Here is a 23,679-nt window from a genome sequence, read left to right as displayed (position 1 = left end):
CAAACCCTGGATTGAAAGAGCTTTATTGATTACGATTGTCCGCGAAATAGGGAGATAACTCTAATATTTTTGTCTGTAAAAATAGGAATGACAAGTCCCTGACAACACTTCATCTTTTCTTATGAGTATTTTGAAATAATATTACTTATCAGATATTGCATCAGGTTAAAATCATTTATTCATTCTGGTTTCAAATAAGTTAATCTTTGAAAGTGTAATTATCAAGACGTTACTTACTTAGGTAAGCCTAAAAACACTAAAAAAAAAAATTTAATGGACTTTCACTTTACTTGAATTTCGCTTCACTTCTTTGTTTTATTTAAAAACAGAGGATTTGATTGTATGTCATAAATGTTTGTCTTTCGCTATTCATAAAAGTATATTTTTAGAAAAAGCATAAATCTTATTAGTCCTATTTCTTCAAAATACTGCTAAATTTTTAATAAATTGTTTAACTTTAAGGCCTTGCCATTGCCGTTGCAGTTTATACATTACATCTGTGTGTAGCAGATCTCTTTGTTTAGTTCATGAGATAAAAAGTTGATCCCTTAATTAAAAATATTACTCCCAAAACTTAAGAATTTAAAAAGTTAAACAGCCTTCCAACAGTTTTCAATTTTGGCAGAGGGTACCATCCCGATATTCATGCCTCAACTGGAATCCCAATATCAGGATTGAAACAGGTCAAAATTTAGATTTTCACCGAATCTAATTTAAAAAATGAGTGGTAATAGATTTGAAAGTTTTTTTGATCAATCATTGTTCAATTAAGAAAAAAGTCTTTCACAAATAACATCTGCGCTGGACACTGCCATGTTGAAATATCAATTGAGACAAAGCAGAAACAGTCCATATACAAATAAATGATTACAAAATATATATATTCTGAGGGGGTAGGAGGGGTCATGATCCTGAAATCTCAGGCTTTAAAACTCAAGATCCTGAGATCCCGGGGTCTTACTAAAATGCCCCTGGGAGCGCCCAGGTAAAGAAAAAGCGCCCGGGGAAAAGAAAAAGCGCCTGGGGAATAGAAAAAGCAACAGGAGAAAAAATATAGCGCCCGGGGGAAATATATAGATCTTTTATTGGCATGAGACAAATTTGTTTAGTCATGAACATTGATTTTTTTAATTTTAGACAAGTAATTTGCAAATTCAGATAATAGACATTTGTAATAAAGCACGAATATTTCAATTTTAACAATAATATATGAATACTTTTCGAAAGATTGATAATAATGGATCACAGTTTATGCCGAAGATTTATAAAATGTAAGACATCAAAAGACATGTTTTTCAAAAACGATATCAAAATGAAAAATGTATAAGACAACCCAAATTTCACAGATAAATATTAATTTTATCTAAATTAAAAGAGGTACACATAATAAATCAGCACATGAAAAAAAGCAGTACTATACATGTACCGTAGTTAAAACAAGGGGGCAAAAAACAGGTGTTTGGTTTAAATTTAAGCATCGTACATATCCCCATTTATGTTAAGGACAAAACAAGCAATTATTAGTTATTTTTTAAGGAAAAAAAATATTGTTATAAAAAAATTTTATTTTTTTTCCGGGCGCTAATTTTTTTCTCCAGGCGCTAATTTTCCTTCTCGGTCGCTTTTTCTTTTCCCCAGGCGCTTTTTCTTTTCCTGGGCGCTTTTTAGTAGGACCGAGATCCCGAATTTAAATAAATTTAAATCCTGACATCCCAAATTCAAAAAAAGAATTCTCAGATCCTGAAATGGTCAATTCCGAAATCTCAAGCTTAAAAACACCCAACCTCGCAATCTTGATAAAGGTCCTATCGCCCCTCTATTCTCATACAAATAATATTAGACAGAAAAATCGGTGAGCTTAGTTGTGAGTGATTATAAAGTGCCGATAGATAAACAAAGAAATCTGTTCCCTCTTTTGATGTTGGCATGTTGTATCATTTTAGGAATCATGTCTCATTCAGCACCAGAAAAAAACAAGATAGTGACAGCTATTGTTATTGGGGCCGGATGCAGGGGAAGTGGTTATGCCAGTTATGCTTTATGTGATAGGCACCCATTCAAGGTATGATTCAAAATGAGTAATTTACTTGCCACTGTGGCACAATTATATTGATTGATTGTTGGTGTTTATACACCACTTTTAAGTGCCACTTTTTGGCTATTTCATCAGGTTTTAATTGGTTGTGGAAGCAGGTTTGACCCAAAAAAAACACCAACTTTTATAGGAAAACTGACAACCCTAGTCAATTAAGATTGGAGTCCAGTACACCCATACAAGAGGGATTCTAACTCACAACCTCAGTGTTGACTGGCTAGTGATTACATTCAGTAGTAACTTCTTGGACCACCCGGCAACTAAGGCCTGGACAAAATTATAAACAAAGATACTTAAAACAAATAAATATATCCATCATGTGTATGGGTATGCACAATGTACATATCTAAGTGATGTAACTAGGAGTTGTAATGTAGCATACAGACGAAATAAACAAAATAGTTGAAATAAAAAGAAAACTACAGCTCGTATAGAGGCTAACATACCATTCTCAGCAGTAGTGTTTTTTTTTCTAAAATCATCACTTATATCTTTTATTCTTATCCATGTTATCTATGCAAAGGATAGGTTAAAAAAAACAGGTTTTGTTTTTATATGGTGGGAAAACAAATGAATTTTAATCACACATCCATTTAGAAACAATTTGAAAAAAATTATCTTATTAACAATAATGATTAATTACATTTACAAAAACCTGTGTATTTGATATCTGAATTACTTATTGCCTTTAATGTAGAATAGCATACTTATCATATGTTACTTTTCATACTTATATTTCTAGGTGATAGGTGTGGCAGAACCTAGGGATGACTTTAGAAATAAATTTGTTGACAAATACAAGATTCCAAAAGAAAATATATTCAAAGGTATACTTTTAAAAGGGTAGAAAAAGTTGAAACATTTGAGAATATTATTAAGTGATAATAAATTAGATAAAGATTGCAGTACGTTTGAAAAAATAATGCTATCCTTCTTATATATACATATATGAAGATGTGGTATGAGTGCCAATGAGACAACTATCCATCCAAGTAACAATCTATAAAAGTAAACCATTATAGGTCAAGGTACGGCCTTCAACACAGAGCCTTGGCTCACACCGAACATCAAGCTATTAAGGGCTCCAAAATTACTAGTGTTAAACCATTTAAACGGGAAAACCAACGGTCTAATCTACATAAAAAACGAGAAACGCTTAAGAACCACATAAAAAACCAACAACCACTGAACATCAGATTCCTGACTTAGGACAGGTGCAAAGTATACTTAGCAAAGCTTTACACAATTTATTTTATAGTGCAGTGATCTCCGTCATCTGAGGTTTCTGTAGACTTCACAAGTTTGCTCAAATATATTTCATAATTATAAAGCAAAAAAGATATACACTATACTATTTTCAAAATGAACTTATCTTGAGCTATTTGGATAATGTGACCACCAAAGTAAATTAGCATATATATTAGTGATCATTAGTGTAAAACTTTCAGCTGTGTTTTCCAGTCTTTGGAAATTCATTTAATTTAATTTGCTTATTATGCATAGTGACATCACCAACATGCTACATTTTTAACTGATCATGATTTATTTTTTAAACTCCTACTTAATATTTTCCAAATATTGTTATTTATCCAAAGAAATGGATTGGCAAAAAAAGACGATTAATTTTTGTATCAGTAAAATGTCTTCTCTGCTTTGATGTGTTACATGTACTTGGATAAAATCAAACCCTTCTCTTACATTCATATATAGAATACATGTATAGATCCAGAAATATTTCAAAACAAAGACTTTGAATCAATTTAAAACGTCCTTGCTGCTTTTCTGTTAAACAAGTGAAATTAAGTAGTAAAGCCAAGACTGGTCAACTAAGAGTCCATTTGCTGTGACCTTCCATTGCACTTAAAAGAATTCAATTAATTTTAATTTTTATCTATTTTACTTTTGTTTCTCATTAAGACTGGAAAGATGCAGCCCAGAAAGAGAAGATTGCAGATTGTGTAATAATATGTACTCAAGATAAACTTCATAAGGTATTTATAATTAATAATTTCAATTCTTACTAATTTGGTATGTGAATTATTGAAGTAGCTGCTATATTAAATAGAAAACAAAGAATGTGGGGTATCCATCCATGACACACAATCAGTTCATGCACAAGTAAAAGACAAACAAAAAGCAAAGGAACAGTATTGCTGTTCTTCATCTCAAAGTCACAGCGAGGCCTTCAACACAAAACAAAGAAAAGCCCTCAACTCACTGCAAGTTTAAGATGACCACTAGCATCTATCCCTTTTGCCAAAATTATAGAAAACATTTCATTTCAAACCTTCAATTAAGATATCTCCCTCCGGGGAAAATGTTCCTTAGAAACATTTGCCATAGAATTTACTGCACATTGCTAGGCCCCCACCAAGGTAAAAAAAAAACATGGTCACCCCGGTGCATATGCAGAAAACTATTTTCCAATCTCTTACTTTAAAACCCTTTGGATTTCTGTAATATAACTTGGCATGATCTTTTTTTTATCTATTAAAAAAACTTAATTGAACTTGAACAGCTGTTAAAATGTACCCGAAAAATTAGTCCTAGGAGCTGAGTTATAAAACTTGGCATGAATATTCATCGCTACTTAATTAAAGGTGTGTTAGGTGCTAGGAAGAAAATCATACATAAAGATAGGGGGATGGTAATTGTTTCAGCTTAAAAATCTACAGCTGTTTTGGGTTAAATTTGTGGTGCCTTAAATGGGTATAAGCTAATAATTAAATAAAATAATCCATGGTTACTGGTTAACTCCATTCGGGTCCCTCTGTGATGGGGGACATCAGTATCCCTTAATTCAAACCCCCCTTTTCTACATCATAAGCTTCAAAACAATAAACCCTGCACATGTTTATTTTACAGGACCCAGCAGTAGCATTTGCCAAACTGAAGTACCATATTTTGTTGGAAAAACCAATGGCAGTATGTATATATCTACAGGATTTCTAGTTTTGTATACAATGTTGTTTTGAGATGTCTAATGAATTATACTTCTAACTTATCTGCCAGATTAAACATTATAATGAATACTTTAAATACAGATTGATTGCTATTTTGCAAATCAGATTTTTGTAGATTTTTTTAAATGTAACAGGTTTTTAAGCTGATGTTGAACAGGCTAATGAAATGTTTTTGCTTATGTTTTGCTAAGTTTTCAAATTGAAATAATGTAAGCTACATGCATTGACACAACTTTATTGTCTTTCATTATCATTGTCAATCACATCACACTTTGTTAATATTCAACTCCTTGAAATTCCTCTAACAGAATTCAACAAAACTTCAGGACATGTTATACATATTTGATCAAAGAGATTTTTTTTGGTTTCTAAACATGAACTTATGCTTAATGCATAGATTGAATACCACATGTGACACACATCTTGCTTTGAAGACACACACATGTTTCCAAAACTAAATTATTGAAGGTCTATTTATGGCAATCATATCACATCTTCATATTTTTATACAAGTGGTCACTATTGGTACTCCCTGTTAATCATAGTTATCTGATGAGCAATACAAGATCTTTCATTCTACAACTTTGTTTTTTTATTAGTTAAGAATGAATTATGATGAATATGCTATAGTATATTAACTATACTCATTATCATTCGTATTCTAATTTTTATTATAGCCAACAGAAGGAGAATGCAGGGAAATAGTCAAAACATGTAAAAGTGAAGGTGTACTTTTACAAGTTTGTCATGTACTTAGATACAGTCCATGGGCCATGAAGATTAAAGAAATAATAGACAGTGGTAGGATAGGGGATGTTGTTAATATACAACATTTAGAACCTGTAAGTCGTATACTGTGGATTCATTTATTTTCATGGGTTCCAATTGTCGTGGATAAGGGAAAACTTGCATATTCGTAGATATTTAATTTCGTGGTGTTGATGAAGTCTACATACAAGTCTATAGGAAATTTTGTCATTCGTTGAACATTTAATTTCGTGTTTCACATGTTACCACCAAATCCACGAAAATTGGTATCCAACCAAAATTACTGAATCCACAGAATATATACAAAATGGTAAATCACAAATCTCCAATTGAGAATCGTTCAAATATCATTACTATATGTTCTTTGTCCTTACAAAGTTTTCTGTGTCAACAATTTGTACTTTGCCTATTTTTTCCATTGCAAAGCGTTTATGTTGACCTACTTTGTTAGCATATTTTTTTTTTTTTTAAATTTATCAAGTTTTTTAACCAAATTTTTGATTTTTTTAAATCTGAGTTATCTCCCTTTTTTAAAATTAAATTATAGTGAATTCATTTTAAAATGTATTGTTGAATTTTGTAACAAGATAGATCATCATATAAATGAAGAAGAAAGTGAAAAAGAGAAAGTAAACAAAGAAGTGCATTATATATTAAATGAGTATTTCTCTGCTTCATTGTATACTATTGAAAATTTCAGGTAGGACATTGGCATTTTGCACATTCTTATGTCAGAGGAAATTGGCATAAAGAATCAGACAGTTCTAGTTCTTTACTGGCTAAATGTTGTCATGACCTTGACCTTATTAATTATTGGATGGGACCTAAAAACAGATGTGAAAAGATTTCATCTTTTGGCAAGTTAAGCCATTTTACAAAAGAGGACAAGGTTTGTAAAGAAATTTATCAATTATGTAAAATTTTCAGGTTGGTCACTGGCATTTTGCCCATTCATTTGTCAGAGGAAATTGGAGCAACGAAATGGAAAGTTCAAATTCCTTGCTGCAGAAATGTTGTCATGACCTTGACCTGATTAACTTTTGGATGGGAAAGAATCGTTGTGAGAAAATTTCATCATTTGGTAATCTGAGTCATTTCTCACATGAACATAAGGTCAGTTGTCCTGCATGCTTTCTCCTGACAATAATTTGCAAACCACAGGGAATGGTACATGTTTAATAAATAAATAAATAAAATAAATAAATAATCTTTATTTCAAGAGGATGATCCCATTAGTTAAAACTAATCTTCCTGAGAGTCCTCAAAATAATAATAACATATTTATAAGTACATAGAGTATTATAAAGTTATATTATACACAATATACAATTGTATTTAAATAATAATGAAAAAGCATATTAATTTGCACAATTGATGAAAAATTTGTAACATTTTGTTTTAAAAGATACAAGTGTATTACTCATTTTTATTTCATTTGGTAAACTGTTCCATATTTGAGAACCTGAATATGTAAATGTTTTCTTTAAAAAATTTGTTTTTGGTTTTGGAAGATTTAATAGTTTTTCATCAGCTGAACGTAAGTTATAATTTTGATTATCAGTAAAATGAAAATTTTCTTGTAAATAGTTAGGAACCATACCATTTAATGATTTAAATACAAGTATTGCCTTTTGGTATTGAATGCGTTTTTCCATATTTAAAATATTTTATAAAGATTAAGTGATGATTCTACAGGAAACTGTTAATTTTTAAAAGTTATATAGAAACTGGTTTGTGTAATTAAAGGGTATGTCACATAGAAAAATTTAAATGTCAATTATCATTAATATGTTCATTTTATCAAATAGGCATCATAGTTCATATTTTATTTTTATTCAGAGGTTTTTATAACATTATTGAGAACTGCCTGGTCAAGTTGTATTCGAATTTGGCATATTTTTAGCATGTGAATCAAGCATGCTCAAGGTGATGTCATAATAGGAATTAAACAACCAATCAGGTCCTTTTATTTGAAATAAGGTCAACTTTGATAAAACAAAAGGTCATGAATTAGTTTGCACGATTATGTCGGTAAACAGTAAAAACTAGGGTTAAATTAAAAAGCACTGGTCAGGAGAGTCTATTCTATGCTTGAAAGAAGGATGATAACCTAGTTCAGCTATCCATTTTACAAATTTTCCATAAAATATGGCCAAGGCATAATAAGCTAGGTTGAAGTCTGCTTTAATGAAGGACATATCACTTAACATGCTTAATGATAATACAAAACATTCAAAGATTACTTGACGATGTGTTTGTCCCTCCACAAGCGTGTTGCATTTTGCTCATTACGGAAAGTTTGATGTAACCTATAGTTTATTATACCATCATCCTTTATTTTCTGGTGGATAAATGTCTCATTTCTACATCATAGTTAAAAAATTTGCTGATAATGACACATTTCTTCCAGTAATGGATTTTTGTTTGAATATGTTCCATGTTTTTCTGAAGATAAGCACAATCCACAAATTTTTTTCTGAACTTATCGGTACCATGAAATGGACAGTACTTATGTCTGGACAGTAATGAGGTTGTCTGCATGTTGATATTGTAAAATATCAGCTGCGAGTCACAATATGTAGCTGTTTGTCGAGTTAGCACATTGAAAGAGATCAAAAAGCCTTCATATTGTGTCGAGCAGCTGATATTCTACAATATCAATATGCAGATAACCTGATAATTGATTTATCAGGCTGTATTTGGGTCTTTTGGAAGTGTTTTCTTAGTATTCACAGCAACCTAAAGATGACTTGATAAGTGAGAGTCAAACATTATGACGTAGCTGATATGTCAAGGTCAAAGTTATCATCTTGTTTTATGAAGACATGTTGTAGTCTTGTAGATCATGTTTTAATTTTGTTTCAGGCTGATTATTTGTGCTGGTCCTTGGACATAGAGAATTCGCTGAAGTAATCAGTTTTCCACACTTTTTTTTTGTCGTGCTTGAAGTCCCATATTGACTTGATATTTGTTTTATAGTTTACACAATAACAAGTTATAGATTTAAGTTATTTTCCAGTACAATTAATTTTTAATCTGTATGACTATGTATGATATTGCCATGAAATATTTTCAGAATGCTTGTTAAAATTTAATACCAATCCATAACATTCAATTCACAAAAATATTTCATTCAGTAAAATCTTTGCTTGCTTATTTATATTAACTTTGGTGTTTTATTGCTAAAGTTATTTGAAAAACAATCAAAACATAATCATGGAGCAGGTGAAAATAAGTGAGATGATAGACATGCAATAGAGACAAGTTAATTTTTAACCGGATTTTTGTGACAAAAATGTCGGTTATTGATTTGGGGATGTACGGCGGGCGGCCGGGCAGTCGGGCGGGCGGGCGGCAATCAAATGTTGTCCGTGCATTAACTCATGAACCGTTCAACCAAAGCTTTTAAAATTTTAATATGTTGTTACTGACAACTAAATGAAGGTCAAGTTCAATAATGGCGATTTTGACTTTTACCGTTCAGGAGTTATGGTTCTTGAAAGATTGAAAAATGGAGTTGTCCGTGCATTTACGCATGAACTGTTCTACCAAAGCTTCCCAAATTTTAATATGTTGTTACTAATGAAAGAATGGAGGTCAAGTTCAATAATGACGAATTTGACTTTTACCGTTCAGGAGTTATGGTTCTTGAAAGATTGAAAAATGGAGTTTCCAGTCGTGTCCGTGCATTTATGCATAAACTGTTCTACCAAAGCTTCCGAAATTTTAATATGCTGTTACTGATGACAAAATGGAGGTCAAGTTCAATAATGACGATTTTGACTTTTACCGTTCAGGAGTTATGGTTCTTGAAAGATTGAAAAATGGTTTTTCCCGTCGTGTCCGTGCATTTTCTCATGAACCATTCAACCAAAGCTTTTGAAATTTTAATATGTTGTTACTGATGACAAAATAGAGGTCAAGTTCAATAATGACGATTTTGACTTTTACCGTTCAGGAGTTATGGTTCTTGAAAGATCGTAAAATGGCGTTTCCATTCAGGTTGTTGCATTTACTCATGAACCATTCAATCTAAGCTTTTCAAATTTTAATATGTTGATACTGATGACAAAATGGAGGTCAAATTTGATATTGACGATTTTCACTTTCACCATTCATCAGTAATGGTTCTTGTGATATTGCCAGGACACAAATAAATGTTAATAAATCCGGTTTGCTGTCGTTGTGACAGCCTCTTGTTTTAATATAAATTCTGTGTGTTTCTACTGTTTTAAAAAAACAAACTTTGTCATAGTTAACAGTTGTTAATTGATTTGATATATTAAATATTATGTTTTAAAATCAATTAACACTATCTAACTTCCACATTTGTTTACCCTTTCTTTCATCACGGTTTTTCTCTTGAAAATGTGCTATGTGATTGCTAAAGTACTATCAAGAGGTCTTGTGGTCAATTCTAATGCATACAATCAAGCTTTTGGCAAATTTGGAAAGACGATAATTCAAAGCAGTAAATTTTTGAAAATTTTGACATGATAAATGAATTTCTTTTAAAAGAAAGTCTATGTACTAATATGGATTTTAGAATTATATTTACGTACAGGTATACCATATACCCATTCTGGTACCGGTAAATATTTTTTTGTTGAAATTTGACGTATGACTTCAATATTACAGAACATGTATATCTTAAAAACTGACAGTATAGGGCAGGTTTACCAGTATATTTTCTATTTAAGTATGGTTAATAAATAGTTTTTATGCCCTTGCCATAGGGGTCATAAAGTATTACCTTTGTCTGTCTGTAACATATGTAAGTACGTCTGTCTGTACGTCCTAAAGTTGGTTTCCATTCTCTAACTTTTTTTTGCCTCAACCAAATGTTACGAAACTTATACACAATGCTTATAACCACAAACACAGATCAACTTTAAATTTTGGTGGTTTTACTATAATCTTTCTAGAGTTGTGCCTATTATATTTGGAAAAATTGCTCGTTTCCATTTTCTAACTTTAGTTTGCCGCAACAAAATGTTATTAAACTTTTACACAATGCTTATTGCCACATAATACAGATCAAATTTGAAATTGGGTTGTGTCACTTTTACAATTCTTGAGTCATTTCCATTCTCCTTCTTTAGTTTGTTTCAACTAAATGTTATGAAACTTACATACAATGTTATTACCACAATAACAGATCTTTAATTATGCCCCTTTATAAACATAAAAATTGTTGAATTTTTTGTTTCCATTCGTAATCTTTAGTTTGCTTCAACCAAATATTATGAAACTTGTACACAATGCTTAATACCACAAAATACAGATCAGGTTTGAATTTTGGTTGTCACTTTTACAGTTCTAGAGTTATGCCTGTTTTTTGCTGAATTTTTTGTTTCTGTTCTTTAACTAAAGATCGCCTCAACCAAATGTTATGACTCTCCCTCTGGTATCTTTCGTCCCTCTTTTATGAGACTTATGTATGTATACACAATACTTATAACCACAAAACTCAGATGAATTACAAGTTTGGGTAGTATCACTTTTACCGTTCTTCAGTTATGTGCCTTTATAACTTTATAAGATATGCAAAGGGGGCATCCATCTGTGTCCCATGGACACATTCACCATTAATTTTCTTTCTTTAATTATTTATTAACTGTAGTGACATTGCTGAATTCATTTATTGGAAATATGCCAAATTTAGTATCTTGAATTTCTTATTGTCCATATGTAAAAAATGTTACCTGCTAAACTATTATGACTATTCACTTACCAGTATATTCATTGTTATAAATTTTGGTCATTTTTATGCTCCACCTAAGATAGTAGAGGGGCATTATGTTTTCTGGTCTGTGCCTCCGTTTGTGCGTTCGTTCGTTCGTCTGTCCGTTCGTCCGTGCGTAATTCGCTACAGGTTAAAGTTTTTGGTCATGGTAGTTTTTGAAGTAGTTTAAGTCCAATCAACTTGAAACTTAGTACACATGTTCCCCATGATATGTTCTTTCTAATTTTAATGCCAAATTATAGTTTTTACCCCAATTTCATGGTCCACTGAACATAGAAAATGATAGTGCGAAGTTCAGGTTAAAGCTTTCGGTCAAGGTAGTTTTTAATAAAGTTAAAGTTACATCAACTTGAAACTTAGTACACATGTTCCCTATGATATGATCTTTCTAATTTTAATTCCAAATTAAAGTTTTGACCCCATTTTCACGGTCCACTGAACATAGAAAATGATAGTGCGAGTGGGGCATCCGTGTACTATGGACACATTCTTGTTAACTTCAATTTTTATACGCCCATCAAAATTTTGACGGGACGTATTATAGTATACAAATGTTAGGTGTCCGTCCGTCTGTCCGGTGTAAACATGTTGCACTGTAACTTGAGAATCTCTCATCCAAATTTCATGAAACTTAATATAGTTGTTTCTTATGATGGTCAAATGATCTGTATACTTTTTGGTTAAAATAAGATTTAAACTTTTTGAGTTACGGCACTTTGTAACTAAAACAGGGGTGTTTTTTTTTTCACATGTCGCACCGTATCTCAAAAACGTTTCTTGATTATTGCTTAAAACTTTACACACTTCTTAGTTATATTAATCTTAATATCTGTATACTTTTTGGTGATGATTCAAAATTTCATTTTTGAGTTTTTGAGTAATTTGTAAAAAAGGGGGAGGTTTTTTTTACATGTCGCGCCGTATCTCAAAAACGATTTATGATTATTGCTTAAAACTTTACACACTTCTTTGTTATATTAATCTAAAGATCTGTATACTTTTTGGTGATGATTCAAAATTTCATTTTTGAGTTATTGAGTATTTTGTAAAAAAGGGGGAGGGTTTTTTTACATGTCGTGCCGTATCTCAAAAACGATTTATGATTATTGCTTAAAACTTTACACACTTCTTTGTTATATTATTCTAAAGATCTGTATACTTTTTGGTGATGACTCAAAATTTTATTTTTGAGTTATTGAGTATTTTGTAAAAAAGGGGAGGTTTTTTTTTACATGTAGCGCTGTATCTCAAAAACAATTTATCATTATTGCTTGAAACTGTACACACTTCTTTGTTATACTAATTTAAAGATCTGTATACTTTTTGGTTTGATTCAAAATTTTATTTTTGTGATATTTGTAAAAAAAAAAACAGGGTGGGGGGGGGGGGGGGGGTTTCACATGTCCCGCCGTGTCTCAAAAACAATAAATGGTTATTGCTTAAAACTTCCTCAGAAACTATTTATGATTATTGCATAAAACTTCGACACAAGACGTCGGGCTTATCATGCGCTCATGGCGCAGCTGTTTATTATCTCAATTCATCAAAGGGAAAAAATGTGTCTTAAATTAAGGCATACTGTTTGCAGAGGTGTCAGCAGGTTCAACAGATTTACTTTGTGATTAGGTCAGTTTAAGGGGAACCACAATTAGTGCTAGGTCAATAATATTGGGTATGCTGTTGTACAAACGTATAAGCATTGGCACATCTCATTGCCATATGGCTATTATTTGGCTCCCTTCTCAGTCTTGGTCATTGAAATGTTTGTGTAGTAATGTTGAAGCTTGAACTGTGCCTGTGGAGTTAAGTCAGAGTTTTGGTGAGTGCATGAAAGGCAACTGTTACATATAAATAAACCTTAAAGCTTGTAATAACACATTTTACTACTTAATATTATTCATATACATGTAAAATGCAAAAAAAAATATGTATAGATCAAAACTTCATCAAGACTTACAAAAATGCTTTGATTTTGTAAGTATGCATTCTCATGACATGATGAAAACAGGTTTAGTTAAAACATCTGTAAACTTTTGGGTTGCCATGACAGTCACCAATGAAATAAGACTTCAATAACATTACAATATTGAAGCAATGAATGTAAGTACAATATTTATTGATGGATTTTTTACCGTATGCATTACAATTCTTATATTTATAGAGTGTCAAACAGTCAACGGGTAATTTCTGTATATAAATGTATCAATTTCGTTTTCATATAAGGTCATCTTTTTTTATGATTTAGCCAAAGGGAGCTGCATCTAGGTGTTTAGATTGTCCATCATCCATAGAGCGTGTTTGTCCATATTCTGCTAAAAAAGTTTACCTTGAAAAAATAGCTAATGTGAGTATTATGTTTGGTGCTATCATACAGGTGCGTCGTTGTATTGAATACTCAGTGTGGTAAAACAGATTAAAAATTGTTTCGTAAAAGTTTTTTTTTCTTATTTTATTAAGTGACAACTTCATGAACTTAAAAAAAATTAAGGATGAGTAGGTTGGGGGTCAAATAAAATGCTTTCCTTAAGTCACAAGTTCCCTTTTAGAAATTACCTCAGGTCACTGATTACATTTCAAAATAAAAAATTCAATTAAACAGCTGGAATATTTTAACGATCACAGGAGTCTGAACTTGAATTGTCATATTGCTGGCAATTTTTCACAAATAACACATATAAAAAAGTTATTTTTTTCACATCTTGTGCCAGTGTGCATTAATTTATGCATCTAAAGATTTATTGAAACTTTACAAAATTGTTGAAACTATTAAAGGTACCTTTTGATTTTGAACATTTTCTGATTATTTTTCATATCCGAATTTATACCTGTCAAATTAACATATTTATTGTGGATAAAAGATTAAAAAAAATGTTTATGTATATATATACTTGAATACAAAAATAAAAGCAGAGAAAACCACTAGTTTAATAGTGATGTAATTCTGAAAATTTGTTTTCAGGGACACAAAGGTTGGCCTTTGTCCATTTTGCATTCCTCTCCAGACATAGAAAATATAACTGAACTATTGAAGACAGGGCCTTATGGGAAATGTGTTTATGACTGTGATAATGATGTCATGTCCAATCAAGTTGTCAACATGCAATTTGAAAATGGTGCTACAGCAAGTATGACAATGATTGCCTTTACAAAAGCTATTTGTGATAGGAAAGTTACAGTTTTTGGAACGAAGGTGAATATATATACATGATATACTCCTTGTGTAGAATTTAAAAGACTAAGGCCGTGTTCACATTGACCTAAATTCGGTGTTGTGTAAGTGTAACTCACACGTAAACTAAACAAAATTGCGTTCCCATTGATAAAACTCAATGTTTACATGTAGTTTAAATCATGTTTTATCTACACACAGTCGATAGTCAATGTGGGGCTTGTGTAGGTTAAGTGTACACAAAACTAGGCATTTAGGACATTAGTTTTACCGTGTATATATTTAAGGAGGACACTATTTTTGAGTAAAATCGATATTTTTGATAATAATAAGTATAGCTGTTCTGTACAGAAATTGTTGTCTAAATTTTACAGATTTTTTTTGGTAAAAAAAAATTCACGTACTTTATTAACCCCTGATCAAGACTCAAAGCAGCATCATTGCCGAACCCATGACTAAAAAAAGTGTGGGGTAAATGATATGTTTGTCTAGTATCTCGATCAGATCCGTTTAATAACACTTAAAATAAATTAAAAAACGTTACCCTATTCTTTTACCAAATACTCATTGGAGAAGAAATACCATTTGAAACAAACAGAAAAGATAAAAATGTAATATCTCAAAACTCAATCCTTTTTTTCGGCTGTAAGCACGCTTCTGCAGCTAACGTTTTCTAATGCGTAATCGAGACATCTCTAGTATATTCAAACTACAGCAAATTATAAAAATCGCTTATATAAAGTAGCAACCCCTTAACTTAAAAAAGGGGGAGGGTTATTTTTTTTTATCCGAGTCAGATTGTTTTTTCGCGCGTACGTTTTTATTTCTTTTTTTTCGATGCTGGTGATCAAATATTTTTTTTTCTTCAATATTTAACACTATAATGTATAGGGAAACTCTTGATTCAGAATATTTTTTTTATCATCTGTATGACCATTTTTTTTTTTATCAAATTGGGGATTGGAATATTTCCATTCCCACCCCCACCCCCCTTTTGAAGTCAAATGGTTGTTCCCTTACCGCTAGAAAAATTGTCCAAAATTTTTGAATTCAGTTCTATGTAATGAACATTTAAATGACATATTATTTACAAGTGGGAACAAATCTTATGTACAGGTAGCTAAACAAGGTGTATAGATGTGAACAAATGTAATGTGAAACCAGTGTACACTACACTAAACTAATTGTAAACATGTTTACTCTACACGGCGTTTGGTGTGAACACGGCCTAATATATGTGACCTTCACTATATATGTTGATAAAAGTTTTTGACTGATTACACATTTTTTTAACAGAAAGATACTCACAGTTGTGTTTCAATATTCATTAAAATGTAATATATAAATATAAAGAAGAATTTAAATTTGTATTGTACATTCAATTAATTTTTGAGATTACAATTTTACTTTGTTTGTCAAATGGTTAGAAATATACAGCAATATAGTGTGGGGTGTATTCATTATATTGATAGTTCTCATTGGATATTGTGTGCATGCCTTGTAAAATCCATTTGCAGTACTTTCTTCAGTACATTATTCTTTCATAACCTTGATGGTCTCATAGAAGTATCCTAATCTAGAGTGCAGAAAGGTTGTAGGATCAAATGCCTGCATCTCAGCTAATAAAACTTCACCTTGTCGTGAATTAACAGGATTCCATTCATGTGTTTCATGTACAAATAGATCACATTGAAATTGACACAGCCTTCTCATAGGTTACAATAATAGTTCAGGCAACACTGTCTATCGAAGTGCTTACCAAAAAAAATAATTTTACAAAATAATAGGATTCAAAAATTTGTAGATAGGCAAATCATGTAAGAATTGTTTAACATTAAATTTTCATATTGGTATTTAGATTGTTTTCTTATAAATCCTATTGACTTTTAGATTTAAAAAAAATAAATTCACCAACATGAAAAAACTAAAAGACAAACAGATGAAAAGCTTAAACTGAAATTTATTTCTATTTACAGGGAGAATTACAATGCCATGGAGCAGGGCACTCACTTGTTTTATATGATTTTACCAGAGGAGATCATGGTAGGTAACTTCTACAGTAAAATTACGCAAGCATTTTCAACTTCAGAGGAAGGCCTATTATTTTCTTATAGCTTAGACTCCAGCCTCAAAATAAATAAAGTTTCCATTGTTTTTAAACTTGACATTAGTAAGATGAATGGTTTCATAGAAGGTGGCAAATACATTTCTAAATCAGGGACTTAGTGTAAGCATTTCTTTACAGGCACTATCAGCTTTTTTAAAAAGATTATAAAAAGTGCTTCCCCTTAAATATTTCTCAAACAGACCTAAACTTTCAACTTTTGTTAATTGATAAAGTTTCAAAAATTGTATTTGATATAAAGAGCAAACAGCATGCACACTCTATTTTTTTATTAAGTGCTGTTTGGTCATTTAAATTGTAGCATTCTTAACCTTCACAATTCTTGGGTAGACAGATAATCTTAATCAAATAACACTGATCAGGTCTTTTATTTGTTTCGATAATTCATGATACTTTCTAAACATACCTACCCTATTCATCCCAGGTGGGACATAAATATATAAAAAAGAAGATGTGGTATGATTGCCAATGAGACAACTATCCACAAAAGACCAAAATGACACAGACATTAACAACTATAGGTCACCGTACGGCCTTCAACAATGAGCCCATACCGCATAGTCAGCTAAACAGGCCCTGATAAGACAATGTCAATTATGATACTTATTGAATAGTTAATTGACTTCTTTGTATTTCAGATAGAATTGATACAACAGCTAAAATGATGAAGGGTTTATCAGGACATGGTGGTGCTGATTTCTACTGCATGGACAGTTTTGTTGAAGCTATTGTTGTATGTATATATACAGTATAATTAGTTTTTCTTTTAATTAGCACCTCCATTAGATTTGTTTTATTACCTTCCTTGTCCATTTGTATGTCTGTATATCCCAAAATTAGTTTCTTTTCTATAACTTGAGTTTGACTCAACCAAGAGTTATGAAACTTATACACAATATTAATCACCACTAATCACAGATCAAGTTTGAATATGGGTGGTGTAACTTTTTAGATTGTTGAGATTTATGGCCCATTCTAAATGGACAAATTGCTGAATTTTTTTGTTTCCATTCTCTAACTGAAGTGTACCACAAACCGATGGTATGAAACTTATACACAACTCTTATTTACACAAAATACATATCAAATTTGAATATTTGGTGGTGTCACTTTTACTTTTCTAGATTTATGCCCCTTTACAAATAGGAAAAATTGCAGAATTTTTCATTTCTGTTCTCTCTCTTAAGTTTGACTCAACCAAATGTTATGAAACTTATACCCAATACTTATTACCACAAAACTCAGATCAAGTACTAATTTGGGTAGTATCTCTTTTACCGATCTTAAGGGCATACGATACAGTTACAGGGAAGGTAATGACGCTGCTAGCGTAAAATGTTATCTTTGCGACGTCAAACTCTGACAAATCAGGAAAAGATGCATTTTTCGACTGATTTTTATCATTCAAACTGATTTAATTTGAAAACGAGTGCATGAACCCCTATTTTTTAAAACAGCAATTTGTTTCATTTTGCAAGGAAATTATGTGACCCAAATTTTATAAAACTGTAAATAGCGCATTTTTTTTAATTTTGATAAACATGCAGCAAAAAATGACGTTTTTTCCTCTATTCATGAACGTTTGATAAATATAGAGTTATTTCGGAGTAAAAATTGCATAATTTTTAATGATACTTATAAAATACAGAAATTACAGATAATTTAACAAAAACCATTTTGTGTTTATCTTTTAAAACAAAAAAGTTATGTCTTTCTTTCGAAAAAGAAAATACGGACACAAATCTGAATTTTGAGCAAATATACAAAATTTCGAACTCATTTTACTCAAAAAGTAGCACATGAAGGTATATTTTTTATTACATATTTGATTTAATGAGGTAAAAAATAGCCTATATGCAAATTTTCATCAACTTGTAAATACAGGTTCAAAACTGTATCGTATGCCCTTAAGTTATGTCCCTTTATAACTTTATATGATATGCAAGTATGAACATCCTCTGTGTCCCATGGACACATTACCCATTTATTTCAATCTCACTGTTCTCTACAGACACATGAAGATGTAGCATGTTTAACAATTTTTTTTAGATATATGTATTAAACTGCGATATTCAACCTTCTTGTTTCTTTATTTACAGCAAAATGATCCAGAAAAAATCAGAACGGGACCAGATGAGACATTTTACAGCCATATGTTAGTGTTTGCTGCTGAAAAAGCTAGAAAAGAAACCAAAGTAGTATCTATGGCACAAGATGGGACATTTACTTGATTTTACTATGAATTTAACTTTTCATTTTGAAATACACATTAGATACACCATATTAAATCATTTACAGCAAATGACATTATCAATGTGGTATGATTTTTTTTTTAAAAAGAAGTGTATGTACATGTTAACTATTCATTTTTGATTTTTGATGGGTAATTATGTAAATCAATATTAGTTTTTATATATGTATGATATAACAAAATTAATAGACAGAATCACTGAAACAAATACAAACTATGAATTTAATGAATGTTATCATGAATGATTAAGTCAAGGCATTGATATAATGTTGTCAAATTATGTTGGTTTTCTAGCAAGTCGGTAAAAATATATATTACATGTATATTTATAAATTTGACCAACTGAGAATGGAAAAGCTCAAGGTTGTTCAGAAAAACAATTCTTTCATTGTTAGACCCTAGTGTAGAGATATAAATGTTATTTTATGCAATTTTTTTTTAGATAGTTTTCGAAATTTGTGTTCATTTAGATTAATCAATAGAAGACATGTATAATTAATACCACCAGAATAGTTTTGTCACAGGAATTTAAAATTCATTGTTCTACAATTCAATGTCAACCATTATATCATTTTCAATTTTAATCATTCCGTGTTTAAATATGTCTGAAAAAAATGTATGTCTATAATTGTTGAGGAAACGATTAATAAATATACCAACACTGATTGGCAGCTTTTTGGTACAGACTTGCTACATCAGGTCTATTTCAGGTCAGTAATTAGCCTTAGAAAGTTTCGTATTTACTGCAAAATATTATACATTTATTTCCCGTGCCTTAGGGAGATATGAAGATTTGTTTACCCAAGAATATTCATATTTCATGAGGGCTTTGGCCGAGGGAAATATGATTTTTAGAGGGTGAACAAATCTTCATATCTCCCGAGGCCAAGGGAAATGAATGTTTTATTCCACTGCTTAAGCTTTGTATACTATCTGAAGTTCAAATATTAGTTTGCAAACCGGCATTTTTCCCGACTAATATCCGCTTGTTTTGATTACTAAACATGACATACACATTGATAAACAGTACAGATAAACATTAATTATTCGATTAGTCTTTTTGTTTTAAAGTCTGAAATAAATTGGAGCATGATAATGATATTTGCTAAATCTATTTAAAAATTAAGAAGTTCGAGACGATATATACATAAACCGCACCTAACTTTGCATGGTTTAGTCCCGACATGCCAGAGGTGAATATGAAGTTTTGTTCAACGTCATGTGTGAAGGTTTCAACCAATCAAATGTTGATTTCGCTATCGAAATCAACATGCAGTCGAATAATATTTTTTATTACTTTTTTTTTTTAAATTTCTGTAGTTATGGTAGTGATATTTTTACTTTTAATGTTTGGGATATAACTATATTTTAATATTTGTGAATAAAGCAAGATATATAAAACTATGATATTTTGAAAAGTATGAAAAAAATCTGTATTTTTGTTTGTTAAAAGTGTATTGAGCATTTTTTCTGCAGTTTGTGAAAAAATGACACATTTATTAGGATTATAGAAATCAGATTTAATATGTGAATGTAAAGAAAACTAAATAAAAGATTTTTGAAATTAGATATAAGATTATAGCTTTTTACAAAAATGCTTTGAGAGATAAAAAAAATGAGTGTCACTGTACTTTGTTCTGAATACATTCCAACATAAAATTGAATCTTATGAATTATCTCCCCTATGAAGCAAATAAGCTGTCATATTAAGATGAAATTCCACAATTTACTTCATTTGAGTGAAAAGTCTTTCAAATGAATTACATTACAATAGCCAAAGGAGTAGGTCCGGTAAGGACCGATTTTGGCCTCAAATTTCAGTTTCATCTGACGAAAGATTTTGACCACTTTTTAAACACTTAAGTGTCTATTTCATATGACGCAATTAATTTATGTGAAAGATTTTAACTTATTTAGTCATTAAAAACGATCCGATTCAGGCTCAAATATGAGAAATCTACCAAATATGCGAAAAAATGTCACTTTTCAGATGGTTTTTGTCAAAAACGAAAGTGTTCATCCTCAATCTTTATATATGTTATGTGTTATCATCAAATACAACTTCCATTTCAATATTTTGGATAAACACGAATGCGGCCACTTTTGTTTTACACGGAAACCGTCTAAAATTTAACTAAAATGCTGGAATTGTGAAGATTTCAGTAATTTAGCACGAATTAATGGTGCTAGTTCTCAATATATGTGCATTGTATTGTCAAAAAAAGCCCATATTTATGTAGCAGAACCTTTCTACTATCCAATAAATGACTAAAAGTTTACATTTTAACAATTTTGTAAAACTGCTATATTTTGGGGCCAAAAAGGGGTCTTACTGGACCTACTCCTTTTATTTCATTAAAATCATTTGCAAAAATTGTGATCCAAGATGGTGAAATACTACTTTTTATATTGCCATTTACATTGACCTCATTTATTATATATGGAAAATTATTACACTGAATAATTTATAGCACTTGAAAATTTTCTATGAAAGAATAATGAAATTTATAGTCAGAGATATGCTACATTATATGTTATATATGAATATCTCTGTATTGTTTTGTTTTGTTATGTTATAAATAATAGTGCAAGTCATTAATTGTTAACTTATTGATATTTTACAAAAAATAATCATTTATTTCGATATTAATTTATTTGCTATCTTGTTATAGTGCAAATACCTTTGAATTTTTTAAATAAAATCTTTTCTTTATATTATGACTATCATTCTTTGAGATCATGCAGTAAATGACAACTTAGAGACTCAATGACATTGTTTAGATGCCCTCACCCGAGTGGAGGGGGCATTAAGATTACCCTTGATTGTTTGTTTATCTGTCTGTCTGTACATCAGTACATCCTCTAACTTTGGTTTGCCTCAACCAAATGGTATGAATCTTATAGATGATGCTTATTACCACAAAACACAGATCAAGTTTAAACTTTGGCGGCATCTCTTTAACCTTTATAGAGTTATGCCCCTTTACAAATGAAAAAAATGCTGATTTTTTTGTTTCTGTTATTCAACTTAAGTTTGCCTTAACCAAATGTTATGGAACTTATACACAAAAATCAGATCAAGTATGAAATTGGGTGGTGTCATTTTTAGCTCACCTGACCTGAAAGGTCAAGTGAGCTTTTCTCATCACTTGGCGTCCGTCGTCCGTCGTCCGTAAACTTTTACAAAAATCATCTCCTCTGAAACTACTGGGCCAAATTTAACCAAACTTGGCCACAATCATCATTGGGGTATCTAGTTTAAAAAATGTGTGGCGTGACCCCGCCAAAGCCAAATAACCAAGATGGCCGCCACGGCTAAAAATAGAACATAGGGGTAAAATGCAGTTTTTGGCTTATAACTCAAAAACCAAAGCATTCAGAGCAAATCTGACATGGGGGTAAAATTGTTGATCAGGTCAAGATCTATCTTCCCCGAAATTTTCAGACGAATCGGATAACCTGTTGTTGGGTTGCTGCCCCTGAATTGGTTATTTTAAGGAAATTTTGCAGTTTTTGGTTATTTTCTTGAATACTATTATAGATAGAGATAAACTGTAAACAGCAATAATGTTCAGCAAATTAAGACCTACAAATAAGTCAGCAAGATCAAAATTGTCAGTCATTCCCTTAAGGAGTTATTGCCCTTTATAGTCAATTTTTAACAACTTTTCGTCATTTTTTGTAACTTGTACAAAAATCTTCTTCTCTGAAACTACATGGCCAAATTTAACCAAACTTGGCCACAATTATCATTGTGGTATATAGTTTAAAAAATGTGTCCGATGACCTCGCCTTCCAAACAAAATGGCTGACATGGCTAAAATTAGAACATAGTGGTAAAATGCAGTTTTTGATTTATATCTTATATTCAGCAAAGTAAGATCTACAAATAAGTCAACATGATCAAAATTGTAAGAGGACCCCTTAAGGAGTTATTGCCCTTTATAGTCAATATTGAACAACTTTTCGTCATTTTTGTAACTTGTACAAAAATCTTCTTATCTAAAACTATGGGCCAAATTTAACCAAACTTGGCCACAATCATTACTAGGGTATCTATTTAAAAAAAGTGTCAAATGACCCCACCTACCAACCAAGATGATTGACATCAGTAAATACAGTAACAGGTGAGCGACACAGGCTCTTGAGAGCCTCTAGTTATTGTCCTCTAGAGTTATGTCCCTTTATAATGTCATATGCAAGCAGGAGAATCACCTGTGTCCCATGAACATGTTACCAATTTATTTCTACTGCTGTGAACAGCAGGGTAAAAAAAATAATGTTTTTTGTAGTATGGAGAGTTTGGTGTTGAAGGTAGATCTTTGATTGTTTCTGTTAAATTCATATACACTTTCATAGACTCAGGACTATTAAGATCTGGACTAGTCACATATTGTTTGAACACCTGTCATTTTTGTAGATGTGGTAAAATTGCCAATGAGACTACTTTCCACCGGCGACAAAAAGACAAGGATAACAACCACCAAAAGGGAAGAGAGCATTATTCTGTTGCTAATCAAAACTATTTTTCAGCTCTTAACAAGCAATATTTATCAATAATG

General features: G+C 31.1%; 1 protein-coding gene across 7 annotated transcripts; it reads left to right on the top strand.

The window, feature by feature from the left end:
• The first annotated feature begins 62 nt into the window (after positions 1-62).
• LOC139488153 (putative oxidoreductase YteT) lies at positions 63-21,832 on the top strand. Of its 7 annotated transcripts, none has more exons than XR_011655933.1 (13): positions 63-164; positions 1,944-2,062; positions 2,838-2,922; positions 4,013-4,086; positions 4,961-5,020; positions 5,736-5,900; positions 6,527-6,715; positions 13,818-13,916; positions 14,532-14,762; positions 16,718-16,784; positions 17,505-17,599; positions 18,966-19,518; positions 20,038-21,832. XR_011655933.1 is itself a non-coding variant. In XM_071273583.1 (12 exons), the coding sequence occupies exons 2-12, from the start codon at positions 1,949-1,951 to the stop codon at positions 19,095-19,097; spliced, it is 1,311 nt and encodes a 436-aa protein (XP_071129684.1). In that variant the 5' UTR covers positions 63-241; positions 1,944-1,948; the 3' UTR covers positions 19,098-21,832. The 7 variants fall into 7 exon arrangements, 4 of the variants coding, with proteins under 4 accessions (XP_071129684.1, XP_071129710.1, XP_071129701.1 ...); XR_011655934.1 differs by having other exon boundaries at positions 63-241; XR_011655936.1 differs by lacking the exon at positions 6,527-6,715 and adding an exon at positions 6,754-6,939 and having other exon boundaries at positions 78-164.
• The last annotated feature ends 1,847 nt before the right edge of the window (positions 21,833-23,679 follow it).

Source organism: Mytilus edulis, chromosome 1, assembly GCF_963676685.1.
Source record: "Mytilus edulis chromosome 1, xbMytEdul2.2, whole genome shotgun sequence".
Lineage (NCBI taxonomy): Eukaryota > Metazoa > Mollusca > Bivalvia > Mytilida > Mytilidae > Mytilus > Mytilus edulis.
This window is presented reverse-complemented; position numbering and strand designations above follow the sequence as displayed.

What these genes read in the sequence shown, in the direction of transcription:
- LOC139488153 (XM_071273583.1), top strand. Translation starts at nt 1,949, where the DNA reads ATGTCTCATTCAGCACCAGAAAAAAACAAGATAGTGACAGCTATTGTT. An exon ending in ATTTTACAAAAGAGGACAAG is followed by an intron (nt 6,716 to 13,817) that starts GTTTGTAAAGAA and finishes TTTATGATTTAG; the next exon opens with CCAAAGGGAGCTGCATCTAG. An exon ending in GTTTTGTTGAAGCTATTGTT is followed by an intron (nt 17,600 to 18,965) that starts GTATGTATATAT and finishes CTTTATTTACAG; the next exon opens with CAAAATGATCCAGAAAAAAT.